General features: G+C 43.9%; 1 protein-coding gene across 2 annotated transcripts in view; it reads right to left on the bottom strand.

The window, feature by feature from the left end:
- The window catches only part of Thumpd2 (THUMP domain containing 2), a 46,876-nt gene extending 35,516 nt beyond the window's left edge, over window positions 1–11,360 (bottom strand). For both annotated transcript variants that reach the window (XM_057789902.1, XM_057789911.1), the window contains exons 1-3: window positions 11,227–11,360; window positions 1,712–1,847; window positions 128–537 (exon numbers count right to left, since the gene is read on the bottom strand). In XM_057789902.1, coding sequence (XP_057645885.1) covers window positions 128–537; window positions 1,712–1,847; window positions 11,227–11,352 — 672 coding nt within the window. In that variant the 5' untranslated portion in view covers window positions 11,353–11,360. The remainder of the gene's footprint in view (window positions 1–127; window positions 538–1,711; window positions 1,848–11,226) is intronic.
- Between the last annotated feature and the right edge of the window lie 4,935 nt (window positions 11,361–16,295).

Genomic DNA, 16,295 nt, shown 5'->3' with positions numbered 1-16,295 from the left:
GCGGCTGAGGAAAAGTTAAAAAGGGAAACGTACATTTAGAGACAGACAATCAGATGAAGACAGACCTCATCATCCGTCTGGGCCGTGTTATCTCCACTGGAGAATTCCACCTGGAAGGTGAGCGTACCTGTGGAGAGAAGGCCTTTCCGATATTCCCGCTGCAGCGACAGGAAACCCTGAAGGTCAAGTCCTGGTTCTGAGTGTCAGCTGCCTTCACCATGTCATTCTGGAGTCCATGCTCTTGAAGCTGGTCAGTTTTAGTGATAGCATTCTCTTGCTCCAGCGAGTCTTCGGGAAGCCCGTCGCGCTGGCCTTCCCCTCGGCTCTCTTCAACCATCTGCTTCTCCTCTAGTTTTAATTTCTTGGCAAGGACAATCTCATTTCCTCCCACTTTTCGCTTTAGTGCATTAACATCCCTTTGAGAAACTTTTTCTCCTTTTTCATCACGTTCAAGAAGTTTTCTCCAAAGAGAAATGGCCTTCAGCCAACTTCCTGGATCCTCATTTATAAGTCTCTGCAGCTCAGTAAGTATTTTTCCTAAATAAACAAAACCTCAGTTTATCCATCTTCAAACTTTATAGACAACTGTCTATTACATTCACCAATGCAGATTTCATGACCTTTATTTCTTTAAAACATTTTACTGAGTTGCTGCATACACAAAATTTTACTTTTATTTAGAGTTTAGATAATTTATTCTAAGATTTACAGAAGAATAAATTTCATTATTTACATACAGAGATCTAAGATTTATCGAATTTATGGAAAACCATGCAAAGTTCAGCACAGCCACGTATCCTGTGGTGCTATACTCAGCAGGTGGCGAGTTTATGCACAGACCTTGGGGATACACACATCTCTGAGATAACAGTGACCTTGCCCATAAACTGAAAAATAATGTTCAGAAGCAGAGCAGCTGAACCTTGGACCCATTTAATTTTAGACCACAAAAATATTAACATAAATCCTAAAATGAGTTTCCATGAAGTCAAACTTCAGATACACAAGTCACCTTTATAAGTTCAGGGCTGTCAGCTTGCCTTTAACTTTGTTTTATAAACAAAAGTCATTAAGTTGATCTGAAAATTATCACAGACAGTGTGTGGATGACGGGAGGAAATTACGGTACCCCACAAACCCTCGGGATTTCCTTTAACTCCCTTCCCTTCGCAGCCCTAACTTTCTATGTAATTCTTTGATGTCTCATGCACACAGGAATCAGAGTGAAGGTCGGGCAGTGTAAATCCTGCAGCGTCTGCCTTTTAAAATGGCTTTGATCATGATCTTGAAATTATTTATACAACATAATTCTAAAGTTAGGGAGTAATCACGAAATCTCCCAAGGTGCCTTTAGGAGAAGAAAATTTTACTATGTAGCAAATTTCCAACTATTTCATTTAGTTAAAATTTGTAAGATGACAGTTTTTACCAACTTGTGGTGCAAAATTGTATTCTGGTTATTATATGCTTCAAAGCAATCAAATACTGTGGAACATACTCATTTCTAGAAAGAAAACATGAACAATAAAGCCCCGAAGGGAGGCAGCAGATTCCAAGAGAAGCTAGAGAGCTGGCTACAGACACGTGACAATACCAGGGAACTAAAGTCCGTAACAGTGACGCAGTATGGATGAACCGGAGACACACAGCTGCTGGGCGGGCAACCCTGGTCACACAGCAGGTGGGTAAAAGCAGAGGGTGCGCGTTGTACCTTTGCTCAGAGAAGGCACTGCAATTGGAAGCTGCTTCCTAATCAACAAAAACAGTCTTTCCGCTGACTTCAACTTCTTCATTGAGGTCAAATCTGAACGGGTGGTGAAAAACACTTTTCCTGAAATGTATTCAACCTAGACACAGAAAAACAGGCATCAATATGGTTCTGGGCCAGAATAAGGGCCTCTTTCTTCCCTTTGGTCATTTGTGGAGCATCTGTCATTTGTTAGGTTCTGCAGCAGGTACCTCCAACATCTACTTTCCCTCTAAACACTTGACAACCCTAAGGCAGATTTTTATCATGGCCATTTTCCGCATCACAAACTGACATCTAGGGTAGGTCACACAATCTGTGTAAGGTCACATGGTCAGACTATTATGTTACCTCTTGTAAAGTACACACCCATATGCCTGGAAAAAAATAGAAGACAAAATATTCAATAATTACACTGTCAAACCTCACCCACTGCTTAAAAGTAGGCAAAATATAGGTAATAAGCATATTACAAATTAAGTGTCTAGAACAAGATAGATGTTTATTAAATATTTCCATGTCTATCAGGGAACATACAGCAAATACTGAACAATAACATGACAGCCATATAAACTAAGATGTAAAACTTGTAAGACAATACTGTAAATTAAACCCAGAAGAAAATGACACTTAACTGCTTATCAGCCATACTGACAATCTATACAGTGTGTTAGCATTGAATATGAAGTCACCGTTTCTAAAATGCTGAGGACGAATCCTGTAAGACCTAGGAAGCAGGTTGCTAACAGAAGCAGGTGCAAAAGCAACAGAAGGCTGGCTGCAGTGAACTGTTAGCATGCTGGCATGTCAGGGACGGACGGCATCGCTTAGGCCAGCCTGATACACGGCCATGAAATTCTGAGCACCACAGATGGGAATGGGCAGCCATTAAAGAATTCCGATGAAAACTATGACAGCAATGGTGTAGCTGACAGAAAAATTACCTTGGAAGGGGCATAAAGGACGGTGCAGAATGTGATGCTGGAGGAAGAACAGATCACTGAGGCAGACATGAGGGGTGTGCGGGTATAGACAGGGAAGTAGGAGTGAGAGATACACGTCACAGCTTTAGGATGAGCCTGTGGCACGTGTGGGAAGAGGGGAAAAGGGAAACTCCCTGGTTTAAGGGAACTGAGTGTAGTATGGAAACTGCACTTGTAGCTGCCTTGAGCCCTGGAAGGATATGGGTGTCTTGGGAGTCCTCACAATGCTCACGGCTGACTGACATCACCCTAAGCTATGTGGAACTAAGGCGCCAGGGAATCTGGGGTACCCTGTGCTACAGGTTGAATGTGTATAGACAGGAAGACTGGTCAGTATGGCGGCACTGAAAGATGGCAGAACTTTTCACAGGTTTGGCCTAGTAAGCAGTGGCTGGGTCACACCAACCTTCTAACTGATGCTGGTCACCGGGGTGAGCTGGGTTTCATGACAGGAGCTACTTCCCAGAGAGGCAGGTTGCTATAAGAGAAGCGTGGCTCCCACCCCTCTCCTGTATAAATGCCCTCTTTCAGACAGGCTCTGAGGTTCTCCATCTCATCATGATGCAGACCGGCATGGCCATTTCAGACACCATGCTATTTTGACTTTCCTCCTGTCAGAATGATGATTCAAATAAATCTCTTGTCTTATATATTACCTCATGCCAGCTAGTCTGCCATAGCAGAATGAACTAAGAATCCATGTTCTTAAGAAGATTCTTCATTCAGGGCTGGAGAGATGGCCCAGCACTTAGAGCACTGACTGCTCCTTTAGCGGAGCTGGGTTTGATTCCCAGCACCCATACAGGGGCTCACAACCACCCCTAACTCCAGTTTCAGGGATCTGAAGCTTGCTTCTGACCTTTGCAAGCACAGACACACATGAAGGAAAAACCAATGAACATAAAATAAGACACACACACACACACACGCACGCACGCACGCATGCACACACGCACGGTCATTATGCAACTTAACCTAAAATCCTTGCCAAGATTCTAAAGAAACGAAACTATTTTACTGAAGGTGAATGGTTTTAAGACTAAAGTAACAGGGACAGAAGAGATGGCTCAGTGGTTAGGAGCACTTGCTGTTCTTGCAAAGGACGCTGTCCCCAGCATCCAAATGGCTGCTTAAGGCTATCTGTAACTCCAGTTCCAGGAGATCTGATGTCCTCTTCTGGCCTCCATGGGAACTGCATGACTATGATACATGCAGAAAACACTGATACACATTTTAAAAAACAAAGAAATTAAAGTAATAACAACAAGAAAATGGACATAAAAACTTAGACCAAGGATTTTACTTAGTCCAATAATCTAGACATTTATACTTCCTTAACTGTTCAGACATATTTTTCTTCTATGGCTATTAAGGAAAACACTTTGTACAACCAGATTTTCTTAAAATATCCTCTTTTTAAAAGAAAGGCTTATTCAGAACACGGCAGGGTATGGACTGACATAACTGAAAAGGCTGACATATTCAGGACATCAATCACGAGAGCAGGATGCTGATTAATTAAAATAACAAATCCATCTTTGAAACCCAAAGCAGCATTACTGTCTTAATTTACACATGACTTACTAGTCTTTTTACACGAGAAACACAGAAATATTTACTAATTCAGTCACTGTGAGAATCACATGGTCACGTATGTGAATACAAACACTTTCTCCTTGTGAATATTAACATTACCTTAAAGCAGGTGGGAGAACTCATGCCAGTATTTAAGAATTTATCCTTCAGCTTTCTCTCGTTGCTTTTGGGGTGACTTATTTTTACTATTTTTAATTATGTGTATGTGTCTAGAAAAGCACATGTGTGTTTGGGTGCCGTAAGAGATCACAGGTACTGGAGTCTCCTGGAGCTGAAGTCACAGGCAGTTGTGAACTATGTGACATGGGTGCTGGGATCTTAACTCAGGTCCTCTGTAAGAGCAATACTGTGCTCCCAGCAACTCTCTAGTTCTTAAACTTACCTGTTCGCTTAAAAAATTTTATGTGTATGTGTATGCATGCGTGTTTGGATGCATGAGGAAGCAAGATAGATCCATTGGAGCTAGAAGCAGGGTGTCAGCAGTCTGACGTGGGTGCTAGAAACTAAACGGGTTTTCTGGAAGAGGATCAATCATCTCTCCACCCCCAGTACTACTTTTAACATTTATTTATTTGTGGGGCATGAGTACCACAGTGTGTACTTGGAGGTCAGAGGACCACATGTGGCTCTTTCCTTCCACCATGGCGGGGCTCAGAGCCTGAACGTGGACATTCAGGTTTGGCAGCAAGTGCCTTTACCCAGGATTCCTCAGGCCTTGGCTTACTGCTTCTAACTGACCATATCCAACTATAATATTATGGAGTAATATAGCATTCTAGAATTTTCATTCCAATAGCTGTTATTTGAAAAGCTATTTACAAGTTGTCCCTCCCTTTTGAATCGTGAAGGTGAAGTGTTAAACTGGTCTAAACTGGTCTGGTGTTTAACCCTGGGCTAAAAGTCCTTCCCCAACTCCTCAGCATTTTTGTCTTTCCCTTTACACTCATGAACTCAAGATTGGTCCAAAGATTAGTAGATGTTCAAATTTAGGCACATTATAGTATCACTGGTAGGTACCAAACTTCTAATTCTACAGATGGTATTTAGATACAGAATGACTTTTTAAGGTACTAAGTCATCTGTTAGGGTGGTGTCTAAGTTTGTTTTGGTTCATTTTTAAGACCGAATTTTAAAATAGGTTTAACTTTCAAAATGGCATTAAACTAAAAGGAAAGGAATACACAGAATCTTGAAAAGGCTTATGTTACATCCCACAGAAATAACTACGAAATAACCCTCTTAGATCTAAATAGACCCTACTGTCCACAATGCTATTTAAACAAACAAACAAACAAAAAACCCAAACTGGTTGGCCTACTAAAGGCTTGGGTTAATAGTCTCCTCTGTGTGGATTTATAGAGATCAGTGAGCCATCCACAGGAGCCTCTCCTTAGCTAACATAACATCACCTCTGCTGCATGTAATTTTATCTTAACGATAACTGTTGCTACTATGATTCTTACTAAAAATTAGAATTTAGCACATTACTGCCGAGGGCCGGCCTCATCAAAAATACTTCTTACTAGGATAGGGGTAGGAATTTTAGAAATATAGTAAGGAATATGAAGACACATAAAAAAAAAAATAACAGGACAGAAACCACAGAAAGTATCGGGAGGACATTCTAGTGACTGAAATCAGCTCTCATTTATTTTTCCACATCTTTTATACCCAGCGTAATTGGGGGAGGGGAGAAGGTAACAAAAGACTTTATGAACATGATACAAATGAACCAATGGATAACTCACACAGTCAATCGCTTTAACACTCTGAGACACCCAAATCATTAGCATCCTGCTGTCTAGGTAGTGAAGGTGCTCTAGATCACTCATCCTGAAGAACACCCTTCCCCAGGTGACCTCATGTTACAAAAGGAGGAGAAGTACTTTGCACATCTTGACCACCTGTCAGGATGGCATGGAGCTATCTTAATTTCAAAAAACCGAAGCAGTCACATCCTGAGTGGGACAAGCAACTATGCTTGTCAATCTCCAAACTCTCTGACCAGCAGACAAGGTGGAAGTGGCCCACATTTTCTGGCCTCCACACATTACATATTGTTATAAAGAGATTTTTCTGTATTGAAAGTGGTCTAAGTATGTGCTTAAATACTTTAAAATATCCAGCAACTTTAGATATTTACCCCACTACTGGAACACGGAGATGGGGAAATCAACCTTCAGTTTGACCAAGCTCTAGACACAAATGACAGGAACCCAGTTTACAGTAAATGCAGAGGACGGAGTCCTAGGTTTCCACGTGTCCCAACATCCCTGTGCTGAAAGTATGCTCAAAGCATGATGGGGGAGGGTAGTAGGAGCTTTCTAAGGTACAGTGTTGCAGGGGATTAATGTTACACAGGAAATGGGCTTGCTATAAACATGAACTTGGGTCCTACTGTGTCTGTGTGTCTTTTACGTTCTCTCCCTGAATGCTGTCTGCCATGTTAGAAGGCAGCAAGAAGTCCCTCACAGATACAGTCCTTGAGCCTTGGGCTTCTGAACTCCATGACTATAAATTACATTTCCTTTCTCTACACAGTACTCAACCTGCAGTATTCCTTTATAGCAATACAAAAAAACCAAGACATAGAAGGATACATTAAATCATGCTATGGAAATGAATGTTGATGTCTTATTTACTTTCTTTTCTTTCTTTTTGGTTTTTCAAGACAGGGCTTCCCTGTGTAGCCCTGACTGTCCTAGAAATCACTCTGTAAACCAAGCAAGCCTTGAACTCACAGAGATCTACCTCCTGGGTGCTGGGATTAAAAGCATGTGCCACCATCACTCCGCTCCTTAGATACTTTTCTATTGCTGTGAAGAGACACCATGACCAAGGCAACTTTTAAAAGCATTTCATTGGGGGCTCGCTTACAGATTCAGAGGTTGACTCCATGGTCAGCATGGTAGGGATCACGGTGGAAAAGCAGGCAGGGAGGCAGGCATAGTGCTGGAGCAGTAGCTGAGAGCTTGGATCTCATCCTCAAGAAGGAGACAGTGACAGAAAGGGGTGGGGGTGGGGCAGAGACAGAGCGAGACAGAGAAGAGAGAGGGAGAGACAGAACGACAGGCTGGGTCTAGTATGGGCGTCTGAAACCTCAAAGCCCGTTCCCAGTGGCACACCTCTTTCAACAAGACCACATCTCCTCATTCTTCCTTAACAGTCTGCCAACTGTTAAGGACCAAACATTCTGATATATGAGCCTAGGAGGGGTCATTCTCGCAAACCACCACAGTTGGCAAGTCTAGATGAGGGTCCAATCCAGATGCCACTAGGATGCACAGCTTCTGAGCATTTATAGTGTCACTAAGGTATCTGAAGAACAAATGGATTCTCTAAATAGTCACTGTGGGGCCCTATTGGCTAACACAGCCATGGCAGGCCAGAAAGCCCCGTTGAGCTGAGAGTTGAGCTGAGAACGGGTTAAGGTTTTTTTTTTTAAAGGGATGTAAATACAACAATGAAGAAGAAAAATGTAACAGAAATCACGTGACTAATAACGCCTACAGGAATATGACAGAAACCAGTTGTGGTGCACAGAACCTGAAATATTTACTATCAGGCCTCTTATTTTACAGATTGCTTTAGTTTAAGGTCAAACAACCCAGTCACTTTAACATGAGAATTCTGAGAAAAAAAGAGAGAAACAGAGGTAAAATTATAGATGAAGAGTATCAACCAATCACAATATGTAGACGGTATTTAAATCCCTACTTAAACACACAAACTTAAAACAAGAGATATTAGAAAACAAATTTGACTCTGAACACTAATGAGGCATGTGCTGAGAAGAGATGAATTTTTTAGCTGTGTAAATGATAAGGTGACATATTTTAGAAAGTTCATCTCCTTTACACTATCTACGCGGCTATGAAAGAGTCATAATTTAGAGCTGCACAAGCAAACATGCAGATGAAATGATTCCTAGGAGTATGGCAGAGGGCTGAATGAGGCAGAATTCATGGTGGGCTGATTGCTATGGCAGCTGGCTGATGAGCAGGGAGAATTCACCATATCTTTCTGTTTGTTTCTGTGTTCATGAAAGACAGCGAAAAGGAGTTCACAGGAGGTTTCCTGCTGCACGCTGTGTGGGAGGATTTACCCTAGCGACAGTCACATGGGTTTTCATGTTCACTGCAAACACCTGAGTTCATCAGCATCTCCACAGAAAGAAAAGCCTTTTGGGGCAAGCGCCCCGGGATAATATGCACCTCCAACAGCTTCCTTGGCGAGTCTTATGTTTACTAAAATTGGAAAAACACTGATTAAAACTGAGTGATTACCTTCTAAAAGTAAACAATCATTCTGAATTAATTTGTCTTACAAATTCAGATTTTTGAATATTAATTTTCTTCTAGCAAACCTAAATTTCTAAGAGACTCTTGTCACCACAAGAATGATTTTTTTTCAGTATCCCTGTGCAACTAATTTTGTGGGATAGCATTTATAGAACACCAATTATTTGCCATGTACCCCATGCTACCTATCTTTAACTCAGTGATGCCATGAAAGTAGGAATTAGCCAAGGAAAAGTGAGGCTTGGAAATCCGAACAAGCTATTTGAAATCACACATCTATTAAAGACCAGTGTAAGAGTAGAGCATGTGTTCTTTACTGTCACTTAGTAAACAGCCGTCACCCACTGCCACAGGGTAGGTCCCTAGACTGCAGGTCCCTGGTAGCTGCAAGAGCCCTCTTGGTGGACGCAATGACTCTCACACAGAAAAGCATTTAGGATGTAAACCCTGTATCTATACTGAGCACGCACAGACTCATTCTTTGGTATTATTTTAGGTAAATTATTTCCTAAATAATTTAAGAACTGACATGAAATTAGTGCCCTCTGTCATCTGGACAGAGTTCACATGTGCAAGTTGTAAGCAAACACTACACTACTGTACATACAGATGAGACCAACTGACACAGACTCCACTTCGGATATCAAGGTCAGACAGATCAGAGGGAACCATCTTGGGGCAGAAGGTAAGCTTATTGTTACAGTACTGTTAAATACTGATATTAATGACTACAAACATCCTCTTACTGTTTACTTTTCCTTTAAATCAACTAAGATGCTGAAGACTGGGAAAATTTGCTTTAGCCCCTTCCCTGGTGCTCTGACAGCCCTGGCTGTCAGTCAGGTGTGAAGCTGGACTGCTCTAATACCAAGGTGGATACCCGGGACACTCCATGAGGGTCCTGAGGAAGGAACACGACAATCACAGCTGCTCTCTGCGGAAGCACAACTCTGTTCCAAGAAGGCACTACTTTAGCCAGGGCTTTTTCAAACACCTTGCCTTTGTTGTTGTTGTTCATTACAAGTCCTGGCAAACTATAGATGACCCTGCTTAGCCGGCAGTTATTCTTATTCAGGCCACAGAGGAAGCAAACTTTACCCGACAGCCCAGCCAAACGCCAGTGATGGGTACAAACAGATCTTCACGTGCACGAGGGACCTTGCCATCACTAATTTCACTTGTAGGTAGGATTATATTTGATTGATGTAAATAAATATCAGTAACTAACTCGGAGAGTCTGCTGTCTAATCAGAGCGGCTGGGATGCAGGCTGAGACTATTTGTGCGGATCTACTACCCACATCTCTCTAAAACCACGCCAGAGCAGAAGGTGGAAATTCGCTTGGCACTTACCTGCTCTCGCTGTCAAGAAAGTTTCTCTCATATTGGATTCAATTCTTGGCTGTTGAAGTTTCCCTCAAATGATTTTATCTTTAGAGGAAACAAACAAGTAGCGTCCCTTTTCTAATAATCTTAGATGTTCAGATTGGATCACGCCTTGTTATTTCGACACTGAGCTGGCCAAGTTAGCAAAGTAAATCCCAGAGTGGCACTACATAGGGCCACATGGCTGGCAGAGCTGGAATTTAGAATCTGAATATTACTGTTGTCATTCTGAAGTTGTATGACTTGAATACATCATTGGATTCACCTGGTTAAGACCCATGTTCAAATTCCAGCACCCATGCTGGGCAGCTCACAATCACCTGTCCCTCCAGTTCCTGGGAGATGAGCAGATGTCTCAGGCTTCCACCAGTACAATACATTCATGTCAGCACACACACACAATTAAAAAAACAAAAACAAAATAAAACCCTCTAAATCCTTGGTGATGCAGGGATTATTACAGAGAGACTATTTTGGATAAATTACACTCAGCACTTTGTTGAATTCTGTAGTGCAATGTGGCTAAAGCCATTCTTGGTAACTCCCTGCTGCCCCTGCGGACCATCGCTGAAACTCCTTTTGTGGGCTTTGAACACTGCACCTGAGGTGAGCGCTAGTTTGGTTTTAGCAAGCTTTCCCTTTCCCAGAACACACCCCACACTAAAGTATCAACGTCTTACCCCTCTGCTTTCAATAACCTCGGTAGCACATTCTGAAACAAGAAGGTGTTTAAAATTTGTTCGCTTGTCACAGCAATGAACAGGTAGCCCCGAGGCCGGCAGGAGCGGAGTAGTTTTTTAGCTACAGTTACCGCGTGTGTTTGAGGTGTACTTTTTAAGCTTCATAGCCAAGTCACAAGGTGAAAACCTAACCTCGTGAAGAAAGTAACAAGACTCAACAACGGAGCCTGGAGAGTACATCTCCACTGAAGGTATAACTGCAATTATTGCCACTGCATAGTTTCTTTTTTAGGAAATCAGAACAAAACTGGCTTACGCACCCCTCTTTAAAACTTTGGCCGTGACAGATGTCCGGTGACAAGACTGGACGAAAAAGAAATTACTCGGTCCTGGTGCTCACACACTCATCGCAGGACTTGGGTGAAGCCCACCGCCCGCAGGGATGGGTGCCCCGGACTCACACATCCTTCCCGGGCGTAAGCCCCGCGCTGGCGGGAAGAGGGACCCGGTGGGGACCCGGCGAGCCCTACTCACCTGAGTAGCCTCCAGCCGTGCTTGCACCTCCCGCATCAAGAACGGCTCCAGGCCGCGGCCCGCCGTGCAGAAGAACCGGGCGCCGCCGGCGGGGCCAGAACCAGGATCGGGCCCGGTGGCCGCCATTGCGCTCGGGCGCGGCCCCGAGACCCGGTCACGTGAGCTCGGGCGCGTGCCCCGGAGCTCCCGGCGGAACGCGCACCTAAGCGGCGGCTTCGCAGGTGCGCCCCCTATGGGTCTTCCTGGAAACTACCAAAGACTAGGCCAACCGGGTGAATGGTGCAAAAAGCAGAAATTCTTGTTCTTTAACAGAATATCTTCATGTTTCCGAAACTTGCTACATTTCTTGCATTTGGCCAATCGTCTAGGTAAATAATGAATGTGCTACTCAGTTTAGTCTACCCGAATTGAGTAACTAGTAACAGTATTTAAATCATATTTTTCTAACTCTTAACTTTTAAAAGGACAAAGAAAATATGATATAGGTAGAATAAAATCTCTCTCTAATTCGCTAGCATTAAATTAGCTATGTAGTTTTGTGATGAATAAGTTATATAGAAATTATTAAATGAATGTTTTTAGAATGTAGCTCCCTAATGGTCCAGATTTGGATGCCAGTGGGTAACTGATATTCTCCTCTGCGTCACCCACTCACTCACTGGTCAGTCCACAAAGGGTTGGAGCAGTAGGGCAAACTTCCTCATGGAGTGCTGTCACCTGGGCTTTCCATAGTCAGTCCTAAATTCTCAGACTTGTTCATTTGGCGAGCCACCCAAGCTCTCTTGCCAAACGGTTCTTTCCCTTGGTAGTTGCTACAGTTGGTTCCGACATCCCATTCTTTGGCTTCCCGTGGCAAGTCTGTGCGGGGAGGATCTTGAAGCCTTATGAAAACTCCCAGCTTGTGGTATCAAGTGGGTTAGCACTGGCACAGCATACCCAGTTCAGTTCAGTGAAGGCACAGCTGCTCTCTGCTAGGTGGCAGGCGGCACTGAGGAGTCAAAGCCAGGGGCTGGGGTTCAAGGGCTTAGAAGATGGTGGTGTTGACTGACTTACCTGCAAGAGGAAGGGGATAGGAAATGCTTTGTAGAGAAAGTTACAGGCAAACAAATGAACAACGGCAGGCCTTTGTGACCCACAGCCCTTCTTGGAGGACTTGGTGGGTGGGGGCAGCAGGAGAAGAACATACCTGAGATTGCATGTGTAGAATGAAAGCAGGAAGGCTGGAGAACATCAACTAGAAGATTCCATGCATAGTCAGAGATAAACATAGAGAAGGCAGGAGGGCAGGTTTGGAGCTCTGGGCGGAAGGGCCCATTTGGAGCTCTGGGCAGGCACCTGCCAGCAGTATCCATTACCCGAGGGAGCAAGGGCTGAGCTGAAGCTGCAGTCCTGCCGAGCCAACTTCCCCACTACACAGCCTTCTTCTGGTGTCTTTCTTCCCCTAGGGGCTGTGAGTCAGCAAAGGTCTGCTGCTGTTCTTTTATTCACCCTTCACCCAGGGACTGTGCCGCTGCTAACCACACCCACCAAAGCCCTGACAAAATACTTGTCATGGAGTTCACCCTCCACTGTTTTCCTGGAGGTTACTGGCCTGGATTTTTCTCCCTAGTGTTCCTTCTTTTCAACCCCATCTTTTCTTCTCCTGAGGATGAGGAGATGGCTCAGCTGATGAAATAATTCTCTACAAGTATGAGGATCTGAGTTTGATCCTCAGAAACCATGTTAGAAAACAGGGCATGGCGGTGCTTACTTGTGATTCAAGCGCTTGGGAGGTGGAGACAGATGGATCACTGGGGCTTGCTGGCCAGGCAGCCTAGCCAAATTGACAAGCTCCAGGTCTTCAGAGATAGACTGAAATTACCTGGCGTGAGTGAGACGGAAACACGGAACACGCAACAAACCCGCTTAGGAGTTTATTGTGGGGTGGGTGTACAGGTCTGGTGAAGGTCGGTATGCAGAGAGAGAGAGAGAGAGAGAGAGAGAGAGAGAGAGAGAGAGAGAGAGAGAGAGAGCTAAAGATGGCATGTCTGGCTTTTAAGGGCTGCCTAGGGCTGCACACAGGGGGGTGACGTGGTTACATAATACGCAGATGACGGAGCTCATGCATGCACACAAGGGCTCTGCAGCTGTGCCATACATAGATGATGTAACCATGCTGCACGCGGGTCACACGGGGTCCTTTAAGATTCCCAAGGCCATTAGGCACTTCTGCCTGAGGGCTTGTCCACACATGTGTGGCCCTGGAACCCGGAAGTGTCATTCATGTTGTATGGCTGAATCATCACAGAGACCTGTCTCAAAAAATAAAAATTAAAATTAAAGATAACAGCATCTGTGGAATGGCACCTGGGGTTGTCTTCTGGCGTCTATATGCATGTGTACAAATATACATGCACTCACATACACATATATTCTCCTGCGCACACACACACACACACACGTATATACACAGTTTGTACTAGAAAAGGTCTCAGATGCCTACAGATGGCTGCAATTTGCCATCTGAATATTACATATTCAACATTCAGGAAGTTGGAAGTCAACAGGAACAATTTTAGAACAGACAAACTTTAATTCTTCTGAATGTCTGGCAGTTGTATACATCTCTACATTTCTATAATAAATTTTAGCCATTTTTACCCCATCCCAAGACATACTTTTAAACTGAAGTTGTTGTAAACATATAGGGTAGGACATTTGCTTCACAATTTCTCCCTATTTTGATGTAATTGTTGCTTTTTAAAAAAAAATTCAGAGGTGTTTAATGTATGCAGTTATGTATCAGAATGCAGATGTTTTGGCTGTAAGAGCCCTGAGAAGAGGATAGTTTAATTTATATGGACACCACAGCCACCCTGGCTTACTCTTGCTAGGCATTCAGTCAGTGTGGGTGCTGAATTGGAGGCAATTCAGTGGCGTGAAACTAAAAGACAGCCCAACACAGGAAGTTTCTCCCAGCTAGGAAGATTGCTACAACCACCTCTGTTGGTTAGGTTTTGTCAGCTCGATACAACCTGAAATCACCTGAAATCCTTGATATCATCTAGATCAGACAGGCTTGTAAGCCTGTCTGTGGGGGATTGTCTTGCTAATGAACCCAGCCCACTGTGGGCGGCACTATTCCCTAGGCTGAACCCTGACTGTGGAAGAGTGAAGGAAGCTAGCTGAGTATAAGGAGAAAACAATCAAAAGGATCCATTTGCTTGTCCTCTTTCTGCTCTCAAGAGCACTCAAGTGTGAACGTGAAACACTTAGTTTCTTTCTCAGCTCCCCTGAAAGAATGGAGCATAACCTGGAATTGTAAGCCAAATGAACCCCTGCCTCCCCTAAGTTGCTTTCAGTTAAGCTGTTTTATCATGGCAACAGAAATGAAACTAGAACACCATCTGACTGTCAGTGGCCATTGTGCGCAGGCATGGAATAAAGGAAAGGACAAATGTCCCTTGGAATTACCTGGATGGTCTTCCAGCGCCATGATTGCTACAACCTTTCCTCTCTACTGACATAGTTGAGTGGGATTGACGCTGGCTTTGGTCATCTCTTGTACAAGAGATGACGAACCATGCTATAGCCAACTGCAGTAGTTGCCTTCTCCATGATGTAGGGTGTCCTTCTGTAGGCTGTGATGATGTGTTTCTCTTATTGGCTGATGAATAACGCTGTTTCAGTCAATGACCAGGCAGAATATACCTAGGCAGGAAATTGAAATAAAGATAGAGGAAGAGAAGGCAGAGTTGGGGAGATGCCATGTAGCCACCCAAGAAGAGAGAGGCCAACAGCAGCCTAAGGAGAAAGATACCAGAACAGAGGTAACACCATGGCCATGTGGAGATATGCACAGTTCAATAAAATTGGGTTATTTATCGGACAGAGAACTGGTCAGAAAGAAGCCTAAGCCATTGGACAAACAGTTGCAATGGATAAGTGGTTGGTTGTAAGTGGCTGCAGGACCTGGTAGACAGAGAGAAACTGGTCCAGCAGGACCACCAGATGGAGAAAAATCACCATCTACACTATTGTGTGATATTTTCATTGTGTTCTGACAAATAAAATTTGCTTGGAGTCAGAGGGCAGAGCTAGCCAGTAGCTGACCAAAATTAACCATAGAGGTTTGGAGGACTATAGGTAGAGAGGAGACAGGAAGTAGCAAGATGGGGCTGAGAGAGGACCTCAGCCTTTTGGTTGGAGGAACAGAAGAGGTGGCTGCTCCCTGCTTCTCTGTTCTTTCAGGTTCTTATACAGATATCTGACTTCTGATTTTGCTTTTTTGTTTTGTTTTGTTTTGTTTTGAGATAGGGTTTCACTGTGCTCCAGTCCTAGCTGTTCTGGAAGTAGCTGTTATAGATCAGGTTGGGCTCACAGAGATCTGCCTGCCTCTGCTTCCCAAGTGCTAACTCCTGATTTTTAATTAATTAATAAAGATAAATTAGGTTAATGCTTCAGAAGACAGAATGAGCTAACATGTGGCTTTAGAGAGTGTCGTCCATGGTGTCCCTTATCCATCTGAGTTCTAGTTGTTACCTTGATATAACCTTTATTCACTTGGGAAGCAGGGACCTCAACTGAAGACTTGTCACATTGGCCTGTGGGCATGACTTGATTCATCATTTATGTGGGGCGGGGGCGGCCCACTGTGTTGGTTCCATCCCTGCAAAGGTGGGCCTGGGCTGTATAAGAAAGCTAGCTGATTATGAGTCCAAGAGCAAGCCAAAGAGCTGCACTCCTCTATGGGCTATAGTTCATTTCTGCTTGAGCACCTGCCTTGACTTCTCTCACTGATGAACTATGACCTGGAGGTGTAAGTTGATGTGAAACTCTGCAAACTAGAGTGTCAGGGAAGACACAGCAGAGGCCATGGTAGTAGGAGTGCGTGTCTGATGTGGCTGGGGCACCTTACAACTTGATGGACCAGGAAATAAAATATGGCCCCAATATGGGACTGGGCATAAACGTCATGGCCTGCCTCCAATGGCTTACTTCCTCCAGATAGACTCACCTTCCGAAGATTTCACAGCTTCCCCCAAAGTACTACCTGTCTGTGATCAAATGTTCAAATACTGCAAGGGGAC

The sequence above is a fragment of the Chionomys nivalis genome, chromosome 1 (genome assembly GCF_950005125.1).
Source record: "Chionomys nivalis chromosome 1, mChiNiv1.1, whole genome shotgun sequence".
Lineage (NCBI taxonomy): Eukaryota > Metazoa > Chordata > Mammalia > Rodentia > Cricetidae > Chionomys > Chionomys nivalis.
This window is presented reverse-complemented; position numbering and strand designations above follow the sequence as displayed.